Source organism: Drosophila mauritiana, chromosome 3R, assembly GCF_004382145.1.
Source record: "Drosophila mauritiana strain mau12 chromosome 3R, ASM438214v1, whole genome shotgun sequence".
NCBI lineage: Eukaryota > Metazoa > Arthropoda > Insecta > Diptera > Drosophilidae > Drosophila > Drosophila mauritiana.
This window is the reverse complement of record NC_046670.1, coordinates 4617050-4636601: the sequence shown is the minus strand read 5'-3', so window position 1 is coordinate 4636601 and position 19552 is coordinate 4617050. Positions and strand designations below refer to the sequence as shown.

Below are 19552 nucleotides of genomic sequence, written 5' to 3'. Positions count from 1 at the left end.
GAATTTAAAGAACTATTTCGATTGTTATTTTGTGACTCGTAACTTAAGTGTATTGAACTTACTTTTATTTTATTTTACGTATTCAAAATGTTAATGGCAGTGTTGGGACCCATAAAAATTTCATTTAAATGAATATTTCAATGCAAATTCGTGTTTATATAAATCCAACTTTCTTTGCGTTCGCATCGGTCGTCAAATGGAACCATACACCAAATTATTTATTTTAATTATAATAAATCGAAGTATTTTTATATGTGAATCAAAGCGAACAAAGCTTTTGCTAACAATTCCAGACGACTATTGTGAAACATATTGTGGTGGTGGCATCTGCAATGATACAGTCGATCCAAAGACATGCGACAGAGAAGCATATGATTATATTGCCACCAATGAATACCATTTGATTATGAGAGACGGACATTTAGAGGTTAAATGGAAAATTCCCGATCCAAAAATTTTCAATCTAAGTCCGATCAGCAAGGAAAACCATTTAAAATTGAATGAACTAATTGTGTCTGATACAAGTTACCAAATTCGTGCAGTGGATTATCTTCGACAACTAGGCGTGGAGACAGTAACACGTTTCGAAAATCAACTAAATTCATTTAAAACAATTGAAAGAAATGTCCATTATATCAATGGACCTAAATCTCTTAAAATAATTATTCAAAGTAACCTTTACCTCAATGAAATAATCGAATATATAAATATGATAACGGATAATATAAATGAAATTATTATCAACGCATATAAGGCAGTTGAAAACCAGCAACTTCGGCTAGACAACCTTATTTTTAATGGGAAGTCGCATTTAAGATCACTTACATTTATTGGATTTCAAATTGAAAACGTATCCACGAAACCATTTGATCAGTGTATTAATCTAAGAAAGTTGGTTCTTACCAAGTGCACCGTTCGGAATTTGACATTTGTAAGGTTTGTAAAATTGATAAAAAATTATAGCTACCTATAATTTGCTGTCTTTAAAAGCTCATTAAGTCGATTGAAATTCAGTATAAATAATTAATTTTATGTTAGAAACTTATTGTTTAACTTTTTAATTCTGTATTTAGTACTCTTCAAAAAAGCCTTGAGCATTTGGAGCTGGATATCGACAACGAGGTGGATTTGAAATACTTTACAAACTTTCCCAGTCTCAAATTGATGAAGGTTAGAAACTACATTCCCAACGAGAACTTCACAGCTTTAGTATGCACACAAAACAATTGTAATTTTATTCGTGGCATCAATGGGTTAGAATGCCCAAAACCTTGCCAATGTCTGTATATATTTGATGACTTGGAATTAAACATAGACTGCAGCAATATGGGTCTTTTGCAAATTCCGCCCCTACCAATTCCAATTTATGGAGGTGTAAAGTTGAATTTTTCCAATAATTGTCTCTCTAAGTTGCCAACTATGACTTTACCTGGATATAAATCAGTGACAAGGCTTGATGTTTCGCGGAATATGTTAACCAACTTAAGTATCAATCACCTTCCAGCAAAACTGGACTATCTTGATGTAAGCTTCAACGAAATAATTAATATGGACAACGCTTTAATCAAATACTTAAAAAATGTCACCATCTTTAAGCAATCAGGCAATCAATGGACTATTCATTGTGATGATAAGCCGTTAATAAATTTCTTTAGACATCTCAAATTGATAATACGGATGAAAAGTGTTGAAGTGAGACCTATGTTCTTGCACTCCTTAACCGAATTACCTAAGGGGTTTTTGAAGTTCTTGGGAAAACACTTCATTTGGCTAGGTGTAAGAAAACAAGAATACTATTTGATCAATGAGGAACAGTTGTTACACAGTATGCATCGCAATCTGAACAACCTAACTACAATTATGAGCATCTATAAGAATATGGAATGGCTACATCAAAAACTAATACTCGTCAATCAGGAGTATGATCTATTTTATATTCGTGAAATGGCAGCCCCCTGCCCTCATAAATGCGAGTGTTGTTACAGCCGCGATTCACTTATTTTAAAAATAGATTGCAGTAATAAATTTGTATATAACTTTCCCGATATCGTTGCTAGAAATAGCCTTCTTATGGGAAAACAAAATATATCAAGTCCTATAGAACTTCATTTATCTAAAAATAATATTTCAAACATAACCATCGCAATGCTACCAAAGGAACTAAGGTTTCTTGATCTACGTTTCAATAATCTCGTTACCCTGGATGATAAAGTCTTAAGTTACGTTAAGAAAAATTCAATTGAAACTAAGCTTTCTGGGAATCCCTGGAATTGCGACTGTAAATCGAGATCAGTCCTTTCCATTTTGAGAGATCACGAGCCCCTTGAGTATGACGTCACGTTGAAACGTTGCAATATATCTCGAACGGATTGTCCAGATGCTTGTGTCTGCTGCTTGGATAACTTGAAATGGCCATCATTTATTGTCGATTGCAGAGGAGAAGGACTTCTACAGATGCCTGAACTTTCAAGCAGGGTTACCTATGTGGACCTAAGGAATAACAACCTTACGGCCCTGTCACAAAAGAATCGATCTTACTTCGAGAAGAGATCGTTAAAGCTGCTTTTGCTTGACAATCCCTGGTCTTGTACTTGCAACGATATAGAAAAGGTAAATTTCATGAAAAGTGTATCTTCAAGTATATTAGACTTCACTAAGATAAAGTGCAGTAATGGTGAGAAGCTTGTCTCGATTAATGAGCATATTGTGTGCCCATCTGAACTCGTATATTATTTGGCACTCGCGGTCTCCCTAGTGGCCACGATCATTGCCTTAAACTTTTTGATATGGTTCAGACAACCGGTCCTGGTCTGGTTCTATGAGCACGGTGTGTGTCTCAGTCTGGCAGCCAGACGAGAACTTGATAAGGACAAGAGGTTCGATGCCTTTCTGGCGTTTACCCACAAGGACGAGCCTCTGCTGGAGGAGTTCGTAGATAGGCTGGAACGTGGTGAACCCAGGTTCCGACTCTGCTTCTACCTGCGAGACTGGCTAGCGGGTGAATCAATTCCCGATTGCATTGGCCAATCCATAAAGGACTCGCGGCGCATTATTGTCCTCATGACGGAGAACTTTATGAATTCCACCTGGGGTCGCCTCGAGTTTCGACTGGCCCTCCACGCCACCTCACGCGATCGCTGCAAGCGTCTGATCGTGGTGCTCTATCCAAATGTAAAGAACTTCGACAGTCTGGACAGCGAGCTAAGGACCTACATGGCATTTAACACCTATCTGGAAAGAAGCCATCCGAACTTTTGGAATAAGCTGATTTACTCGATGCCGCATACCAAGTTACGTTGACTAGGACAAACATACATTACATTATGGCCTCATATTTCTATTAAATAATTTCAATAAAAAACAAACACAGTTTATTTTTTGAGATTTACATAGTTCCCTCAAGTATTCCGACAGGTTTCCGGGTCAACTGGCTTAGCAGCAAGGACCGCAACCGCAAAAACTGCTGGTGCCGCCGCAGCAAGGTCCACATCCTCCGCAAGGACCACAGCAGGGGCCACACCCACCACAACAGGGGCCGCATCCACCACAGGGTCCGCATCCGCCGCAGGGACCACAGCAGGGGCCCTGAAAAATGATATTAAAAAGTATTCACTTGTGACTTACGAGACCGATAAATACATACCCCAACCAAAACGTAATTCGGGTTGACGTACATGTACATGATTTTGTTTTTTTAAGATATAGTTCCCAACCGGAATCCAAAGGAACCGAAAATTTAGGTGTTAACTATTGAAGGTGGAACGGAGAACTGACGATTTCTAGGCTATATCAGTCGAAGCTTCATTTGACAGCAGTCATGAGAATTTCAAGGCTAATGTGATCCCACAAATTATATTCAACCTCTGGCAGCCAAAACCCATAATCTAGTTAGCTGTGGATATTTTCGACAGTTGTCAAATTGATATCCCAACTTGTGAGCCAGGTTTCCATCATTCTTGTTTTGATTCTCGGCCTGTAATCATCGAAATTTGTTTTCGTCCTAGGTTAGTTCTTTGTTAGGTTCATAGTGAGTATTTCTCAGAGTGTGAATATGCAAAGTTTTTACAAAATTCTTCTTAGAACTTTACGGAACCATCATGTGTTGCGGACCACTTGGATTCTGTGGACCCTGTAGCCCGTGCGGCGGACCTTGTGGACCCTGTGGTCCTTGCGGTTCCTGCTGTGGTCCCTGTGGATCTTGCTGTGGGCCTTGTGGGCCTTGCGGCCCTTGCGGCCCTTGCTGCGGGGGCTGTGGACTATGCGGGCCTTGTGGACCTTGCTGTGGACCCTGTAGGCCATATTGCGGGTGCTGAACAGCAACAACAACAACAACATGTATAATATCTTGTTCCTTTGAACCACAAAGTGGAACTTAGGACTAAATGCAGAGAAACTCTTTAGCTCGCGGGCCAAGTCAATAAAATAAGAATTTAAAAATACCTTGCCTGCGGTTTTTGTCTTCTAAATGGTGGAACATTTGGATCCATATGTTTCTGCGTATAGGCAGTATAATAATAAATGTTCGAACATAATAAATACATAATTTGGTCGAATGCGAACGAGAAAATTAACAAATTTGTTGGCATATCGCTAAAAATTGGCAAAACAATCAAAAAAATTTTACCGATGGCCATTGTGGATTGTGGGCGTCAGATGGGGCGGGGCAACATATTACGTTCCTACGGACGGTAGGCTTGTGATCCAGCTCAAGAATAGCGTTTTCTTCTACATGTTACACACTATTCGCTATAGTATACCTATTTTTCTACGAGTGTCGGGTATAAAACCTGCAACCGTACATTTAAGCCTCATACCATTATAATAGTATTTGTCTGCAAATATAATATTAATAACTATTTAGAACCTCCCAAATATAAAGTGCGACACAGCTTACTACAACACACAATAAACACACTTAGAATTCATAGTAGGCCATGGAAATCTTTCTTGACCTGTCAGACCCACCTAACCATGTATGTTCCGAAAACATATCATTCTCATCTCGACCCTCGTTCTGTTCGAATCAAAATTTGTTGTTTTGTCCCAGATAATTGTTCTTTGGCTTTTAAAGACCTTTGGTAAAAATTTTCACTGTAAAGTTTGAAATAGTTTACTTATTTTAGACTTCTTTTATTTTAGACTTCTCGAATTAATCATGTGCTGTGGACCTTGTGGATCGTGCTGCGGATGTTACTGCTGTGGTCCCTGCTGTGGACCTTGTGGACCCCGATGTGGTCCGTGCGGATCCTGCTGTGGACCCTGTGGACCTTGTTGCGGACCATTTGGCAGCTGTTGCGGTGGCTGTTGGTGCTAAATGCTCACAATCTGCAGCCGAAACGATTTGATACATCATGCCACAATACCACCATGGTTAAACTAACACCTGAAAGTTATAAGCCACAAATATATTGAGATGAAACTGCAATCTATCTTATTCTTAGCTAACAAAGATGCAGACTAGGAATCAATGGGCTAGTGCAATAGTTTTGAGAACAGGTGGAGGAATGCGTTTTGTACTATGTACGGGGTGTAGGTTTCTTGATCAGGAACACTAGCCGGAGTCTGATTGGCTATATATATGTATTGCTATATTTTACACGAAAGACGCCTTAAGGAGATTCTGCCTCCCGAGGAGCTTGACTTGTTCGTTCTTTGTTGTTCCTATCTGGATCAGATGTGCTGCATGCTACAACGCCAAGAAATAGAAGTATCAGCGACGGCAGAACGTTTTCTTCAGAATGTTTTTGTAAAATTAACTAAGGAGCAAAATTATCGATTAATCTTATTTTAAATTACTTTTAGTTTATGAATTTACTTTTATGAATTTTGAATTTATTCATTTTAAATCTAGAAGGCTTTGAATCTGTATTCTACTTTCCTGTGCAAGTTCTATGTAAGGAAACATCAGTTTTCATCTTTCCCTCAAACTAAGAACATCAAAATTTGAGCTCTATTCCAAGCTTTTCAGGTTCAGCACTTTGTACGTATTTTTCTATTTAACAAATTTTTTGTATGTATATAATAGCTTTTACTTTAGTTTTCATAAAATTTTAAAAACCATGGGCTGTACACCGGGCGGACCTTGCTGCGGATCTTGTGGACCGTGTTGCGGACCCTGTTGTGGACCCTGTTGTGGACCCTGTGGACCGCGTTGTGGTCCTTGCGGACCATGTGGACCTTGTGGACCTTGTGGACCTTGTGGCCCGTGCTGTGGCCCTATGGAAAAACGAAATGGCCTTCAGCGGTGCTGTCCTTTTTAGCTGTGATTTCCCGAATAAGCAACCAAACAGTGTCCAAAAAAAGATTTCATTAGTCTCTTGTGACAAATAAAGGGGAACTATGAAAACTATAAAATTAAGGGCTCTTAGAAGGGAGCCAATGTAATCATTGTAATTCCTATTCATCCACACTCCGTACAAGTATACTATACAGATTAGGGCTTTTCCTCTGCTGCCTTTGCTTCACAAGCCTATGACAAATGTCAAGCCAATCCAAAAAGGGAGTAGATGAAGAGAGAAGCAAACTCCATAGGACAATAGACCAGGCTAACACACTGCAGCCTGTGGCAATACATTCACACACGGAAAAGTTGCATTGCACTGGGTATAAAAGGAGCAGTTGGTTTATGCCAACATGCTCAGGTAATTGGGACGATGCAGTTGGAAAATAAAAAGTAGTCCTGGCCTCGCAGCAATTAAATTAGCCTACTGGGGGATTTTAATTAGTGTCAAGTACCTTGAAGTAAATGGTGCCAAAAGAGGCGTGGCCGAGGCCAATCAAAGTGATTTCCCAGCAATGTTACTCATACGCCCCGTGTAGCTGGGCCCAGTCAATTATTAATGGCTGCTCGGCTCGAGTGCAGACTGCTGACATCTCAATTCATGCTGGAAATCAGCAGGCAAATTGTTTATTGTATGCCAGCAATAGGATGCCAGAGGAATATCTGGGGAACTGATTTTCATCATTCATTTCGCCAGTCGACTTTTCCACTTTCCACGCTGAATTATGAAGGCAGCCATTTTAAGTGTGCGCTTGTGAGGCACTGGCTCTCCCGATGACGCAGTTAAGGGAATTCTCGAATATGTAAGCTCCTAGCATTTAGGGGGCATTCAAATGTATAGCGCATCCTGTTATTCGAGTAGCAGACGAGCAGGATAATGAAGTTCCGGCAGGGGTCGAATTAGAGCTGCCTGCCAGAATCGCAGTCGAAACGCTTAATCAGTGCTCTATGCATTTATGTACGAACAAGTAATCCTAGTACTCGCATATGCCGCAGCCAACTATTGATGTACCCAGGGAATTCAGGCCAATCCTTGCAGAAATGTTTGTACCAAATCGGAATGTATATATAAGTTAAAAATCTGCGGTTTTAATAATCTGTCAATGTGAGAAAACTTTGTTAAGTTTATAAAGTTGAGAAATATTTCGTAAATGCCTTGAAATAACAATTTGAAATATATTTTCTAATCTCAGTTAGCCAGTTTAGTGGACAGTTGAATTGTCTCACCCTAAATTATTTGTTTCCATCAGCGTTCTAAGGCCCGCCCATCGGACCTCGATCAGCAGAAATGTCCGCGGCTATGAGCGAAGAAATCAGAACAAATCCTCCGAGAATGTGGAGCAGGTCCAGTGCGTCCCGCGTCGTAGAAGCCGCAATGATTGGGGATGGTCCGCACGTGTTACTACCACGTCAAAACAACCCAAGTCAGCCAATTTCGACTGCAGCAGATCAACGGCCCCGAACATCAACGTCCCGGCGAATGAAGTTTCAGAGAAAAATGGCGTTCTGCAACAAAATAAGGAGCTTTGGAGGACCTGCATTCAGGTTCGGTTCCCTTTCGCACTCGGATTTCGGAATGAGACGAGATCTGCGAGGCGATTTCCATTGGCCGATGATAGAGAGCTGGCTTGAGTTTCCCCCCTATAATAATGAGGTAGACGAGGATAGTGAGGCGCTCCACGAAAGTAGATTGTTCACAGATCGACGACACTGGGGACGGGCCCAACTGTACTTCCAGCAATATCTAGGGATCCGGCACAGCCATCACCACAATCCGAAATCAAACTCCCTGAAGGTCGATCTAGGCCCCGGACACATAAAGTCCATTTACGACGTCCTGTATGGCATGGGTCTCAAAGAGACCTTGTGGCTGGCCTTCAACGAGTTGCTCCACTTGCACTAGCTTTGTGGATTTTTTTGATTCCAACTATCGGTAATAAAAATTAAGGCTAATCTTTCATTCTTAACGTGGCAACTTGCTCCTAAATTGTTCCCACTGGAAAATCCTTTTAAAAAAATAGCACTCAGCCGCAGGCAACTTTTTAGCCAAGATATTTGGCCAAGAAAATCGCGATGTTGTGCATTTATGGAAATCGTATGCCGCTGTGTGTTCGCCAGTACAATGGGAGTGTTTGCAGGGCTTGAGGTAACTTTGCGACAGAAACTTAACGTAAGGGGTCGAATTTTAAATACCCTAATTTATATTTCATATGACTTCGCACTTTCTTTAACAATGTGCCCTGGTTTTGAATTGCCACCGAACTATTTCTTTGGGGAGCTGATGTATAATATCCCCGTCTGACTGGGCTGGTATCCACATATGCCGCAACTCTTGCACAGCGCTCCCGAAATAACAAGCGATGAACAGCGCGTCCAACACGCGTGTATGTGGATGCCGCACTTACACACGCACACTCTCCACTGCCACACACTCGCACCCACAAACACATGCACAAAAGACGCTCTGCGTTCATTTTGCGCCTTATCTGCGGTCGCAAGTGTTGCGCCATCGCAGCCCGAGTGCCTGAAATTATGCTAATTCCTGCGTTTTTATGCAGCCAACATGGAGCAGCAGCGGGAATCTGCATTCTCATGGTCGAATCTCCTCCAGCTCCTACAGCTGCTGCGTGTTGGTTGTTGGTTGTCGGTCGCCGGTTGTTGCTTGTTGGCTCTTGCTGCTCCGGCTGTGCATTTTGCGGTAGGGGCACTGGCAAAAGGGATAGCAAAGTCTAGGGAATATCATCCGAATATCGATACAAGTCGTAGCCTTAAAAACACCTTTTCATTATTCTGGAAATAGATTCTCTTTCACTAATTAAGGTGCGTATGTTAAATTTGTATTTGTATGTTAAATTCTTCCTGTAAGATATGCAAGTTTTTTTACAGTGCATGGGTAGAACGATGAATTTTACGGCATAGAAGGGACGGCCTGCTGATAACGCAACATTAATAACACCCTCATGGCTGGCTTTCTCTACTTGATGATTGAAAATCCTGAAAACTGCGCCCGCGCCGCAAAGTATGCAACATTCATTTACTTATCAGCCGAGGCGAGGGAGTTGGCTCCTGCAGAGTCCAGGCTCTGCCCCGTATTTGTGGCACATTTGGGAGCTAAGCAGACAAAAAGTTCCCGAAAACAGAGTCAAGCAGCTGCTGCCTCTTCGCCAGTGCCATTGCTACAGCCATTGGTAGCGCCATTGGTCTTGTTGTGGCCAGTGTTAACATAAAACTTGTGCAGCGATAAACTCTTGGCCCGCCCAGCACATTGTCCATCCGAACATTTGTTAGCCAGCCTCTCCGCTCTGGGCCAGCTCCTGGCCGTTTTTGGCCCGACTGGTTCAGATCCTGCTGCATATTCATCGGCTCTTTCATTTCTCTTAGCTCGCCCAGCATTTGGAAATTCCCCTTAACAAGGTTCTCCAGCGGCTACTTACGGAATGCCACATTTGTTGTACAGGGTATCATATTTGAAGAGGAGCGGTATGGTTTAGACACAGTTGCAGAAATAATTAAAATAGTATGAAAATGAACTGACGAAAAAATTGTTCCCTTTTATTCAAATGTTTTGATTGAGTCTTGAAGCGAGGTATCTTGTGGTCGATACAGTAAAAATTTTCTTTGAGTATTTCGTGAGTGCTGTTCTTGAAACAAACATACATAACGGTGATGCTTGCAGGAGGCAAACATCTCTACGTTTTTCTAAACAATTGTTTGATGTTCAACCTGTCTGTTTAAGGCATCGAATTTGCTAACTTCGTGAATGAAGAAATTCAATTGGTTTTTTACTTTCACTTCTGTTGCGCAAAATTGTATTTCCACTGAATAAAATTCTTTTCGGAACTCTTAACAGTTTCGGCACTCTTATCCGGGACCACCGGGTGATGGGTTAATGAATTCCAACCGTAATTACCCATCCAAGGGGAGTGATTACCCCAAAGAGGCCCGACTCAGCCGATTCGTTATGAGCGCCGACCAAGGGATCCTTTTAATTATTGTTCATAACTGGCGGATGCAACTTTATCTTGTTTATATTATGCATGTTTTTTTCGCCTTCGCTCGGCCATTTATATATTTCAGCTGCGGTAAAGTTTCGATTGTGTTTGCAGTTTTTTCGCTGAATATTTACCCAATTTATTTTGCCCCGGCTATTGGTCTTTGTTTTCAATTCCTGTGCTGTATTTCGATTGCATATTTAATTGAATGAGCTCTTCCTGGCCGTTATACCCAATTAGTTCAAGTGTAAAGAATTGTTTTTGGGCATCTGTAAGGCTGGTAGATGGGCCATCTAGCCAGTAAGGAAAACAGTTAGATTAGGTTATGTTATATGGCCTTGACCTTACAACAAAACTTCAAGACAAACAGTCCTTGTTTAATTTAATCAGTTAAATATGTATCTATATTAAAATGCAGTGTTAAGTAAGATACTAGCTAGAATAAGTGGAACTTGTGCTTTTTTTGGACCCGATGCCTAAAGTTGATAACCTTTGCGGGGGCAGACATGTATCCATCTCCCAACCCCCATTTCGATGCGTCAACGTCTGTGTCTGCTCCGCTTGTCAAGCATTTTACGCATGAGAAAGTATTTTCAGTGAACAAGTGCGAGGGTTGAGCCGAGCTCCGCAAAAAAGTATCCCCAATGCAGAAGTGCACAAGGAAGCCCCATTAAAATAAATCGAATTGAGGCGACGGGAGCTGGAACTGGAAGGGAGCGGGACTGGGATCGGGATCGGGACTGTCGGGATAACAAACGATGCTCCATGCCAACGGAGGGGGCGGAGTACGGCGGGAAACGCAAGTTGGGTTTGTTTATGGCGCGATACGAATGACACGTGACTGGGAGACACCAGACAAGCACCGGCACCGGCGGCACCAGACGCTCGCAAAAATTATGAAATTTAGCGCAAGCCGCAGAGCTCGAGTTGCAGAAAAAATACATGCACATGGGTCTCACGCACACAGGGAGAGATCCAGCTATATGACAGCTTTACCGTATCGCACCTGCCGCACTCACACACCCGCAAAGGGGAAGGTAAGGCAGAAACTGACGGCCAATGCGCTTAGCACTTTCATTTCGTTTGCTGCAAATTGCTTAACCACAATGCATATGTATGCAAAGCGGTGACGCGTACCATGCACTGAGAGAAAAAGCATACTGTTTCAAGGAAGGAGTACCTTGTCTAAATTGGAAAATAAGTCCTTAAAACGGAAATCAACAACTTAAATTTGACATAACTCGACTTAATTACCAATAAGACACCATATGAATCAGCACATAAATCATTTAATACATTCGTTATATTCGCTGCAATTTCTCTCACCATGCATCTTGAAAAAGAACTACATGATTTTCTAAAATTTCTTTCTGCGCAGAGGCGGATGATGGTATTAGCAGTGCGGTTTTTTCTTCAGGCAACTGTTGCAAGGTGTCGCCAGCAGCTGCTGGGCTCAATCTAGCTGCTAACGGTTTAACGCTTTGCTGCCTTTTTTCCAAGGTTTTCCGGCGGTACACACACATACTCGTATGGTGGTGTAAGCTTATGGCACTCATTTTCAGTTGCTAAGCGGACAGACAGTCGAGAATCATTTGCAATAATAGCCAGGATAACAAAGATGGTGTTTTTCCCGTTCAAGTAAAGTAAGTTGGAAGTAATTAGTTAAAGCTTCATTTAAATTGTTTTCGATCTTCAAAGAGGCAGAAAGTTTTTTGTGTCCGTTCTATTATACATTTTGATTAATTTCCAATTCCATGTATTTCCACATCGGCAGTATCTATTTTAAGAGCTTGATGTAAATTGTTTCCCTCGCCTCCGCGCCACCAAGCAGGCAACCATTTCCTTGGCAATCCGTGTTATAAGCTCACATGGACTGGCGTATTACGTATACGCATTAGTATTTAGGTGCCTGTAGGCTGATTATGACAGTGTTTGCATTTCCCATCCGAACCTTTTGTGCTTTTGTGTAAATAGGAATGAAAATTCATTTGATTTTTTCTACTTTTGATGAATGAGGAACAGATTAAAGCTGAACAAATTGAATTGTAAGCCCCGTTCCCATTCACTCGAAAATCAGTTGAATAAATTCCTAATCAATTTAGTGGGTGAAATTGTGCATACCCCATGTGATGCTTAAATAGCTGGTTACTTTTTATGTTAAACTCCATTTATTTTACTTGCCAGCTCGACACAAGCTCCTTGCAATCAATTACAAATTTGATAGTGAGTTTAGTATCCTTAAACTTTCTTGTTGGCTAACTTTTACGGCACTTAAGAGCACTCCTGACAAATCACTGTAATCGTTCTTGATTATTATTTGGCCAGATGGTCAGTCAATTGCTATTATAGTTGCTTGCCTTGGATTTTGTGATTTATGATTGCTTGATATTTTTGTAAGCATACTAAAGCATTTAAAGCATACTATTTGTGGAATACGCTTTAAAATTAAACGTGCTCATAACTTAAAAGTAATATAATGCTGTAGTCAATGTTTCAGATGAAAATCAAATGATATGCCGGAAAACAGACAGTTAAACAGAACCTGATGTCTGTTTCTTAGTTACCGATGTAACAGCTAAGCGTAATAAAGGATGGCCTAGTGCCCCACCAGGAAAGGGGAAGCAACCTGTCAACTGCAGCGGAATTCGAACAGCGCCCAACGCACACGGAATAACCGCTGAACCAAAATATCACAACCACAAAGCCACTGCCACTTCCTGTTTTTTGTTTCCGTGGGCCACAAAGTCAAACGTCGCATATTGAACAACATTTGCCCGTCAGACGTCCGCTCACAAAAAGAGCCAATCGAAATCTCTATATGGGCTTGGCCCACCCTCCTCATCAAAATGAAAAAGGTATATAACGCCACTACCCACCGATTTCTCATTCTTTGGATGTGTTCTGACACGAGCAACGGATGTCAAATGTCAAATACCATTTCATTCCCAGAAATATTAAGATGGCCACGATCTGTCTACGGTACAAGTGTCAATTTGATTAATTGAAGAGCTTTCCCTGATCCTGGGAAAATATTCCTTAAAGCGAGGAAACATATATCTTTCGAATCGTTGCGGTGGTCTTGGCGAAAAACTCAATAAAAAGTTGCATAATTTTGTGCCATCTGTTTTGGGCACCCTTTTCGGTTGGCTAAAACGGAAATGATTTTTTCCGCTTGACCCAATTCTCTTACGTATATGAATGTGTTTTTTCTGTTGTTTGTGTTTATTTAAGCTTTAAGTTTGCCTGCTTTGCGTTTTTTCCTTGTATCTCAGTTGAATGAGCTCTTCAAAGTGAAGAGATAATTTATGCTTACGAAGGTGGAGGTGTTAAGTGGTTGATGAATACTGAAGTGCCCTAAAGTACGCAAACTAATTTCGCTAAAGGTGAGTTGGGCATTTAAACCCGACTGTTTATTCAGGAGTTACGTTTTGGTAAGCAGCATTTGTATTGAGTTTTCTATTCGTAAATCATACGTTATTCACCAGCAGCCACTCAGCTGGCTGGTTCCGCCACTGATATATTGTCATTCATATGTTGTGTCAGCAATTTGTTAGCTTTATGGCTCACGCCACGCCCCCAGTTGTCGTCCCCAAAAACCAGGAACGGGTGATCGGGAAAAAGAACAAGAAACGAAAAGGGAAAATATAAAACTTGCGTACATAAATTGTATTTATGCACTCCACACTCTGCATTCAGCTATTTTCCGAACTCATCGTTTTTATGCGGCCCTCAAAGAATGCAAGAAGAAGCTTTAAATCAATACATTCCACATAAAAAGTGAAGTTTGCTGAATAGTAAAGTTGTGGGAATGTTGAGTAGCTTACTTGTATTTTTAAGTTAAGTGCTACAATTACATATATTGCTCATTATTGAATGCATCAGATCAAGTTGCTTTATGCCTGCTTTTAGTATTGATATTTGTGCCATTTTGAATCCTCAGAAGAAGGCTAACTCAGCTAAATCATTTCTAATTTTTATGATTTCGCTGCAGTTTTCTTTATGTTATTGCATCTTAGGTTCGATTAACAACCGCCAGCTTTTTTAGTCTTAATTAAAAACGTGCAAACAATCACATGTTCCAGCAACCCAAGCATATGACTTCATTCAGTAACAAATAATTATAGCTGGTACATACGGTATCTGTAAAAGTTTAAATTAATATGGAAGACCCGCGTAAACGAGATCTTAAGAAGTTGATACATTTGTTTTGCTCCTTTAATCAGAGCAATGGATTTCATACGCAGCAGATCATGTTTGAAGACAGACGGCTTTATAAGAGTAATCTTAATGGCGAAGTGGTCCACAAGAAATTAGAACATTTGGAAAATATTTGCGATTTTCAGGTAGCGCTGTGAATATGAAATTAATTAGACCTCTTTAGAAGCCAAAAAAATAGATGTTGTTTTTTATGTAACGATCGTTGATCTCCTTTCACTAGAACCTACAAAAGGAAACTCAACGGAAGCTAAAAAATTTGCAAGATACAATTCAAAAGTTTTTAGACCTGAATGAAGACCTGAAGGATACCAAGGAATACAAAGAGGCGACTAGACAAATTGAGGAGCATGTGGCTATGGAACAAAACCGAGTCAATAACGATACTGAGGAAATTGGAGTGCCTTAAACGCATTTCAAGCCATCTGTCTTTATATTTGGCGAATTAGAATGATCCATTTAAAAACAACTCTCAAAATTGATTGCTAAGTCATTGCTTTGAAGTCATTGTGCATAAAGAGTATTACACAAACTAAAATATTTCAAAACCACTGTTAAACTATCTTGTTTGAAGACGACATTAGGTTATAAAATAGTTTCGCAATGCCGTTGTTAGTTTAGTTAGGGATCGAAGCTCTTCGATATGATTTTACATTAGGGTGCCTATGAGAGTTTCTTCCGTGGCTGACCTGAAAGAAGTGAGCGGCCAAACCGCAAGTTGAAGTAATTTCTACTTAGCCCCAACTAACTACAGGCAGCATGGAAGTGTTGTAAAAAACGCGGAGAGGAAACTTCGGAACGCCTCAGAAATTAAAATAAAGTGCCAAGAAAGTGAAAAGCGAGTGGCCCATGCCCTGGGAGCCCGGCCATCAGCGCCAACTTCCGTTTGGGCCAACACCGCACCGCTGCAACCACTTCTTGTTTCCATTACTTTTTCCATTCTCATTCTCGCTCTTAGCCTTGCACGTAAAAAAACTATTGTTTATTAATTCTTAATTTGATCAATTTATGACTCACGTAAAAACTGCCTGACATTTTCCGGCAAAGATCTTTCATTAACTCTTATTGGAGTATTAAAAAGTTTTAAATGCGAATTTTATTCAAGTATCTTTTTTCTCAGTGCCTCGGTCTGCGGTCGGCGGGGGAAATTGCTGCCAGTGCGTAGGCGTTGTGTCCACGTCTCTTTTAATAATTTGTAACTCATTTTGCACTCGGGAAACAAAATAACGACAACAACTGCAGCGGCAGCGGTCGTGGCAAGCGTTTCACCTTTTGAGCTTTTCGCTTCGGCCATGGATAAAACACAAAGTGAAAAGTACCAAGTACAAAGTTCTATGCCAAAAAGTCGCCGAAAAAGGAAACTTTTCTTGGTTTTGAGTAAGGACATTACATTTGGGTTAACAGGCAAATTACGTAATTGAAGTGGCCTAAGAAACTGACGCTTAAGTGTGTGAAAATGCGAAAACCCCGAAAGGGTTTCCATAATACTTTCACGCGCTTTATCCATCAAAGGTTTTATGTAAAAGTCCCTACATGTCAGTAGGAAATACTAAGGGAAGATTATTTATCGAATTGTAAAAAATTATATTAAACAATTTATATTAGGACAACATATGAACTCACAACATATAAACATCTCAAACGAATACAGAGATCATTGAACTTAAAAGAAACGGAAGTACTCCCTTTTGGTGCCCGTATGTTGCAACGCTCTTTCAACTAATTGCTTCATTGCCGGGAAGGGCATCACTTGAATTTTGTTGAGCACCTGCAGACTTGGCCAAATATCTAGCACTTCCTTTTCGTAACCAGCGGGCAAAGGGTTGTCCTGGAGGTTCAGTTCGGCTAGGGGAAGAGACTGTAAGTCCCGCAATGAATATATGTTTTCGATATCGTTGTGTTTCAAGGATATGCTATGAAGGCGTGGAAAGCGCCGCTCCACTTGTCTGAAGACCCACATATTGGTCAGGTGATTCCTATCCAAAATTAAACGTTCCAGCTCCGGCATTTCCCTGTCCACAATCCCGAGCACCGTGCTCATACAGTTGGGTTCCGCGAGGGCGAAGAACTCCCCACACAAGGCCCTATCTTTGTAAAAGAGCGTAAGATCCAGGCTGCGCTCTTCTGGATCATACCTATTCAATAGCAGATTTGTCAACTGCAGCCGAACGACTGAGTTGATCCAGATCTTAGGCATTCGGTCACTGACTCTTAACCAGATTTGATTATCCACCCATCCACGGCGGAACAAAGCACTCGCAACGTCGTAACTGTTTACGAAGAACGTGAAGCGGGCCCAGGAGCTCTCAGCCGTATCCTGTTCCCCGCCTGTGTGCTTATAACGGGGATATATCTTCAAGGGGGTCAGGATGCAGCGAATACGCCGCAGCACTCGATTGAATGTCAACCGACGATCCGTGCTAAATACGAGGACACGATACCATCCATAGATACTCCTGGGCAGCCTCGCTCCATATCTGGACTCGAATTGGGAATCGCCTTTCACGGATCTTGGAGTGGAGTGGCACAAAGGACCGTCACTGGAGTTATTTCTAGGTGTAGCAAACATTTTCGATTGAAAAGATACACAAATGTCTGAAAATTCAATTGGTTACTTTGACATGATTCTATCAGGAAGACAATCTCTATTATTTTACAATGTTTTTACAGATGTCCATAATAAACTCTATATGTGAAGGTGGGAAACACACAATGCATAGCTGAAAATATCATATACATAGATGGCGCCAAAGGATGTAAAATTTTTTTTGACGTGTGTATAATAAGTTCTGCTACCAACCGGTAGGTGGCAATCGATGTAGATAAAGTGGAAAAACGTGTTTAGTTTTACAAATCAAGTATTTTAACTTTTATAACGTTGATATATCGTATTGCAATAGTTCCTGTAACTTCCATAAAAGCCCAGAGACTTAAATATTCTATAATAGCGCTTTAGTATTGCCTTTATATCGTATAAATTAAATATTCTAATGCAGTTTTTCGTGCTTTTTTTCAAACTTTACAGATACGATCTAGAGCCCAAAACACCTCCCTTTACATTTACAAAGTTTTATTAGTGCAAAAAACAAGACCGTCAATAAAAAAAGTTTTGTATCTTAAATTAATTATAATCTTGAACCGGATAGGGACTTAAAATGCAAAAGCCTTGATAGAGTAGAAAATCACTAGCATTGCTAGCACTCCCTGCGGAGTATTGAGTGTGGGCGCAGATGATCGCTTCTTGGGATAGTAAACGGTTTTCTTCGAGAGTAGGATGACCTGGGGCTGACCAGGATTTTGCTGAGCAGCGGGAGCAATCGGGGCCGGACCTGGAGCAGCCACTGGAACGGCTGCCGGATGGACGAGCACGGGGTGAGCAGGATGAACCACTACAGGGGCGACAGGAGCGACAGGAACAACTGCAGGGGCAGCTGGAGCAACAGGAACCACAGGGGCAGCTACGGCAGCCGGAGCAATAGGAGCAGCTGGAGCTGGAGCAGCTGGAGCTGGAGCAGCTGGAGCTGGAGCCGCTGGAGCAACATTGGCCGGAGCAGCAGCTGGAGATACCGCAGGGAAAACCGGTGAAGGCTGCGGCATCACAGGAACCTGGGCAATACTTGGCGCGATTGCTGGTGCTGGCTGGTTGGCCTGCTGCAACGTGGGACAGATCAGGTGCTGTGTCTCCGTGTAGGACTTTGGATTACTGGGATTGGGTTCCCGAATAGTTTGCGTGTAGCATCCGTTAGCATCGGGTGTGCCAGTTTCGATGACAGTCATCTTTTTGGGATCTGGCTGGGATGGAGGAGCAGGGGCTAGTGGAGCACCTGGCGGATAGTGATGATGCACTACTGCTACCGGAGCAGCAGGAGCGGCAGCGGGAGCCTGACGAGACTTGGCCACAACATTGCCTATGACAGCGCCAGCTAAAGCTCCACCCAGAAGACCCACACCTGCGAATGGATAAAGAATAAGATGTGGCGAAATTAAAAATCTTTTGTTATTAAAGGAATTTGTGATATTAGGCAAGATTTTAAGAGGTAAAATGTTTTACATTTTTATATTCTTGTGCCAATTTCATATCCTTCACAGAGTCCAATTATGTGAACTTTAAACATTTTTAGAAAATTTACATTGACTGATTGGGCTGTTTAAATGTTGTAAGTTCTACCTAATCACTTACCAAAGGCCCGCTTACGACCGCGTTTTGGATGTGCCTGGCAAAATGGCATTAGACTTAGGCCGAGTAATGTTACGAACAGAAAAACTTTAACCAGATTGCGATTAGCCATGGTTAGTGAACCAAATACTGGAATCGTCAAGTATATTTGGATAAATCGGCGTTCAGACGGTAACTGATCGCAATAATGTCTCGGTTGACTCACTTGGTCGCTAGCGAAGAATGTTGTTTCGACTTTGCAAATATTTATACAGTTGCTTTTGGGAAAGTTAACGAAATTTGTCGAATGGCGTATGTTTATTACTCGCTTTAATTTATATTTCTGCGGCACATGAAACGCTCATTAACACGCTTGGCGTCTTATAAATTGTTGTATGAATGTGAGAACCCAGAAAGTGTATATAAGAGATTCATTTTCTTGGCAATGTTAAGGTTGGTGGACATACAACGAAATCGTCAGCATCGTAAAATCATAATAAATACTTATAAAAGTTGTGAAATAATTGTTCAGCATACTGAAGAAAGCTTTGGCAAATCATTTATTTCGTGTAATATCAACAACGGTATCTTACTATGTATGTAAATTTCCGAATATATTTTACTCTTTAAATAGATTGCATTATTTTTCAGAACTTAAAGGATTTTTGCTAATGCATTTTGTATTGTTTCGCTGAAGTGGCTTTCACTCGGTTTAGCTCGCATTTTCGTCCGCCTGTCAAACAAGTCGTAACAACACCAATAAGGCAGAGAATACATAATGGCCAATCCAAAATGTTCTTATTATCCCGTCTTAAAGTGGTGTGATTTAAGATCGCAACTTGGCAAAAAAAAACCAAAAAATAAAATGGAACATGTAAAGAGGAGCAAACGGTAATTGGTTAATGAGTG

At 41.1% G+C, this 19552-nt stretch overlaps 8 protein-coding genes and 1 pseudogene across 8 annotated transcripts; 6 read left to right on the top strand and 3 right to left on the bottom strand.

The window, feature by feature from the left end:
- The first annotated feature begins 1149 nt into the window (after positions 1–1149).
- Positions 1150–3313, top strand: LOC117143591 (toll-like receptor 2 type-1). The gene has a single exon (XM_033308339.1). The coding sequence runs from the start codon at positions 1165–1167 to the stop codon at positions 3298–3300; it is 2136 nt and encodes a 711-aa protein (XP_033164230.1). The 5' UTR covers positions 1150–1164; the 3' UTR covers positions 3301–3313.
- A 32-nt stretch (positions 3314–3345) lies between these two features.
- On the bottom strand, positions 3346–3775 carry LOC117143593 (male-specific sperm protein Mst84Da). The gene is made up of 2 exons (XM_033308340.1): positions 3644–3775; positions 3346–3585 (listed from the first exon to the last, which is right to left on the bottom strand). Exons 1-2 carry the CDS (start codon positions 3680–3682, stop codon positions 3433–3435), a joined length of 192 nt encoding a protein of 63 aa, XP_033164231.1. The 5' UTR covers positions 3683–3775; the 3' UTR covers positions 3346–3432.
- A 216-nt stretch (positions 3776–3991) lies between these two features.
- LOC117143594 lies at positions 3992–4439 on the top strand (annotated as a pseudogene).
- Positions 4440–4934: 495 nt separating this feature from the next.
- Positions 4935–5425, top strand: LOC117145107. The gene is given in 2 exon segments (XM_033310626.1): positions 4935–5093; positions 5140–5425. Coding segments are annotated over 2 exon segments (432 nt in total). The 3' UTR covers positions 5413–5425.
- A 454-nt stretch (positions 5426–5879) lies between these two features.
- Positions 5880–6350, top strand: LOC117144472 (male-specific sperm protein Mst84Dd). The gene is made up of 2 exons (XM_033309644.1): positions 5880–5980; positions 6038–6350. The coding sequence occupies exon 2, from the start codon at positions 6060–6062 to the stop codon at positions 6258–6260; it is 201 nt and encodes a 66-aa protein (XP_033165535.1). The 5' UTR covers positions 5880–5980; positions 6038–6059; the 3' UTR covers positions 6261–6350.
- Positions 6351–7456: 1106 nt separating this feature from the next.
- Positions 7457–8247, top strand: LOC117144165. The gene has a single exon (XM_033309200.1). It carries the CDS (start codon positions 7569–7571, stop codon positions 8181–8183), a length of 615 nt encoding a protein of 204 aa, XP_033165091.1. The 5' UTR covers positions 7457–7568; the 3' UTR covers positions 8184–8247.
- Positions 8248–14366: 6119 nt separating this feature from the next.
- On the top strand, positions 14367–15046 carry LOC117144648. Its single transcript, XM_033309946.1, has 2 exons — positions 14367–14615; positions 14711–15046. The coding sequence occupies exons 1-2, from the start codon at positions 14433–14435 to the stop codon at positions 14894–14896; spliced, it is 369 nt and encodes a 122-aa protein (XP_033165837.1). The 5' UTR covers positions 14367–14432; the 3' UTR covers positions 14897–15046.
- Positions 15047–16100: 1054 nt separating this feature from the next.
- Positions 16101–17083, bottom strand: LOC117144414. Its single transcript, XM_033309555.1, has one exon. The coding sequence runs from the start codon at positions 17054–17056 to the stop codon at positions 16151–16153; it is 906 nt and encodes a 301-aa protein (XP_033165446.1). The 5' UTR covers positions 17057–17083; the 3' UTR covers positions 16101–16150.
- Positions 17084–17571: 488 nt separating this feature from the next.
- On the bottom strand, positions 17572–18885 carry LOC117143861 (protein app1). Its single transcript, XM_033308727.1, has 3 exons — positions 18870–18885; positions 18668–18793; positions 17572–18437 (listed from the first exon to the last, which is right to left on the bottom strand). The coding sequence occupies exons 2-3, from the start codon at positions 18774–18776 to the stop codon at positions 17638–17640; spliced, it is 909 nt and encodes a 302-aa protein (XP_033164618.1). The 5' UTR covers positions 18777–18793; positions 18870–18885; the 3' UTR covers positions 17572–17637.
- Positions 18886–19552: the final 667 nt, after the last annotated feature.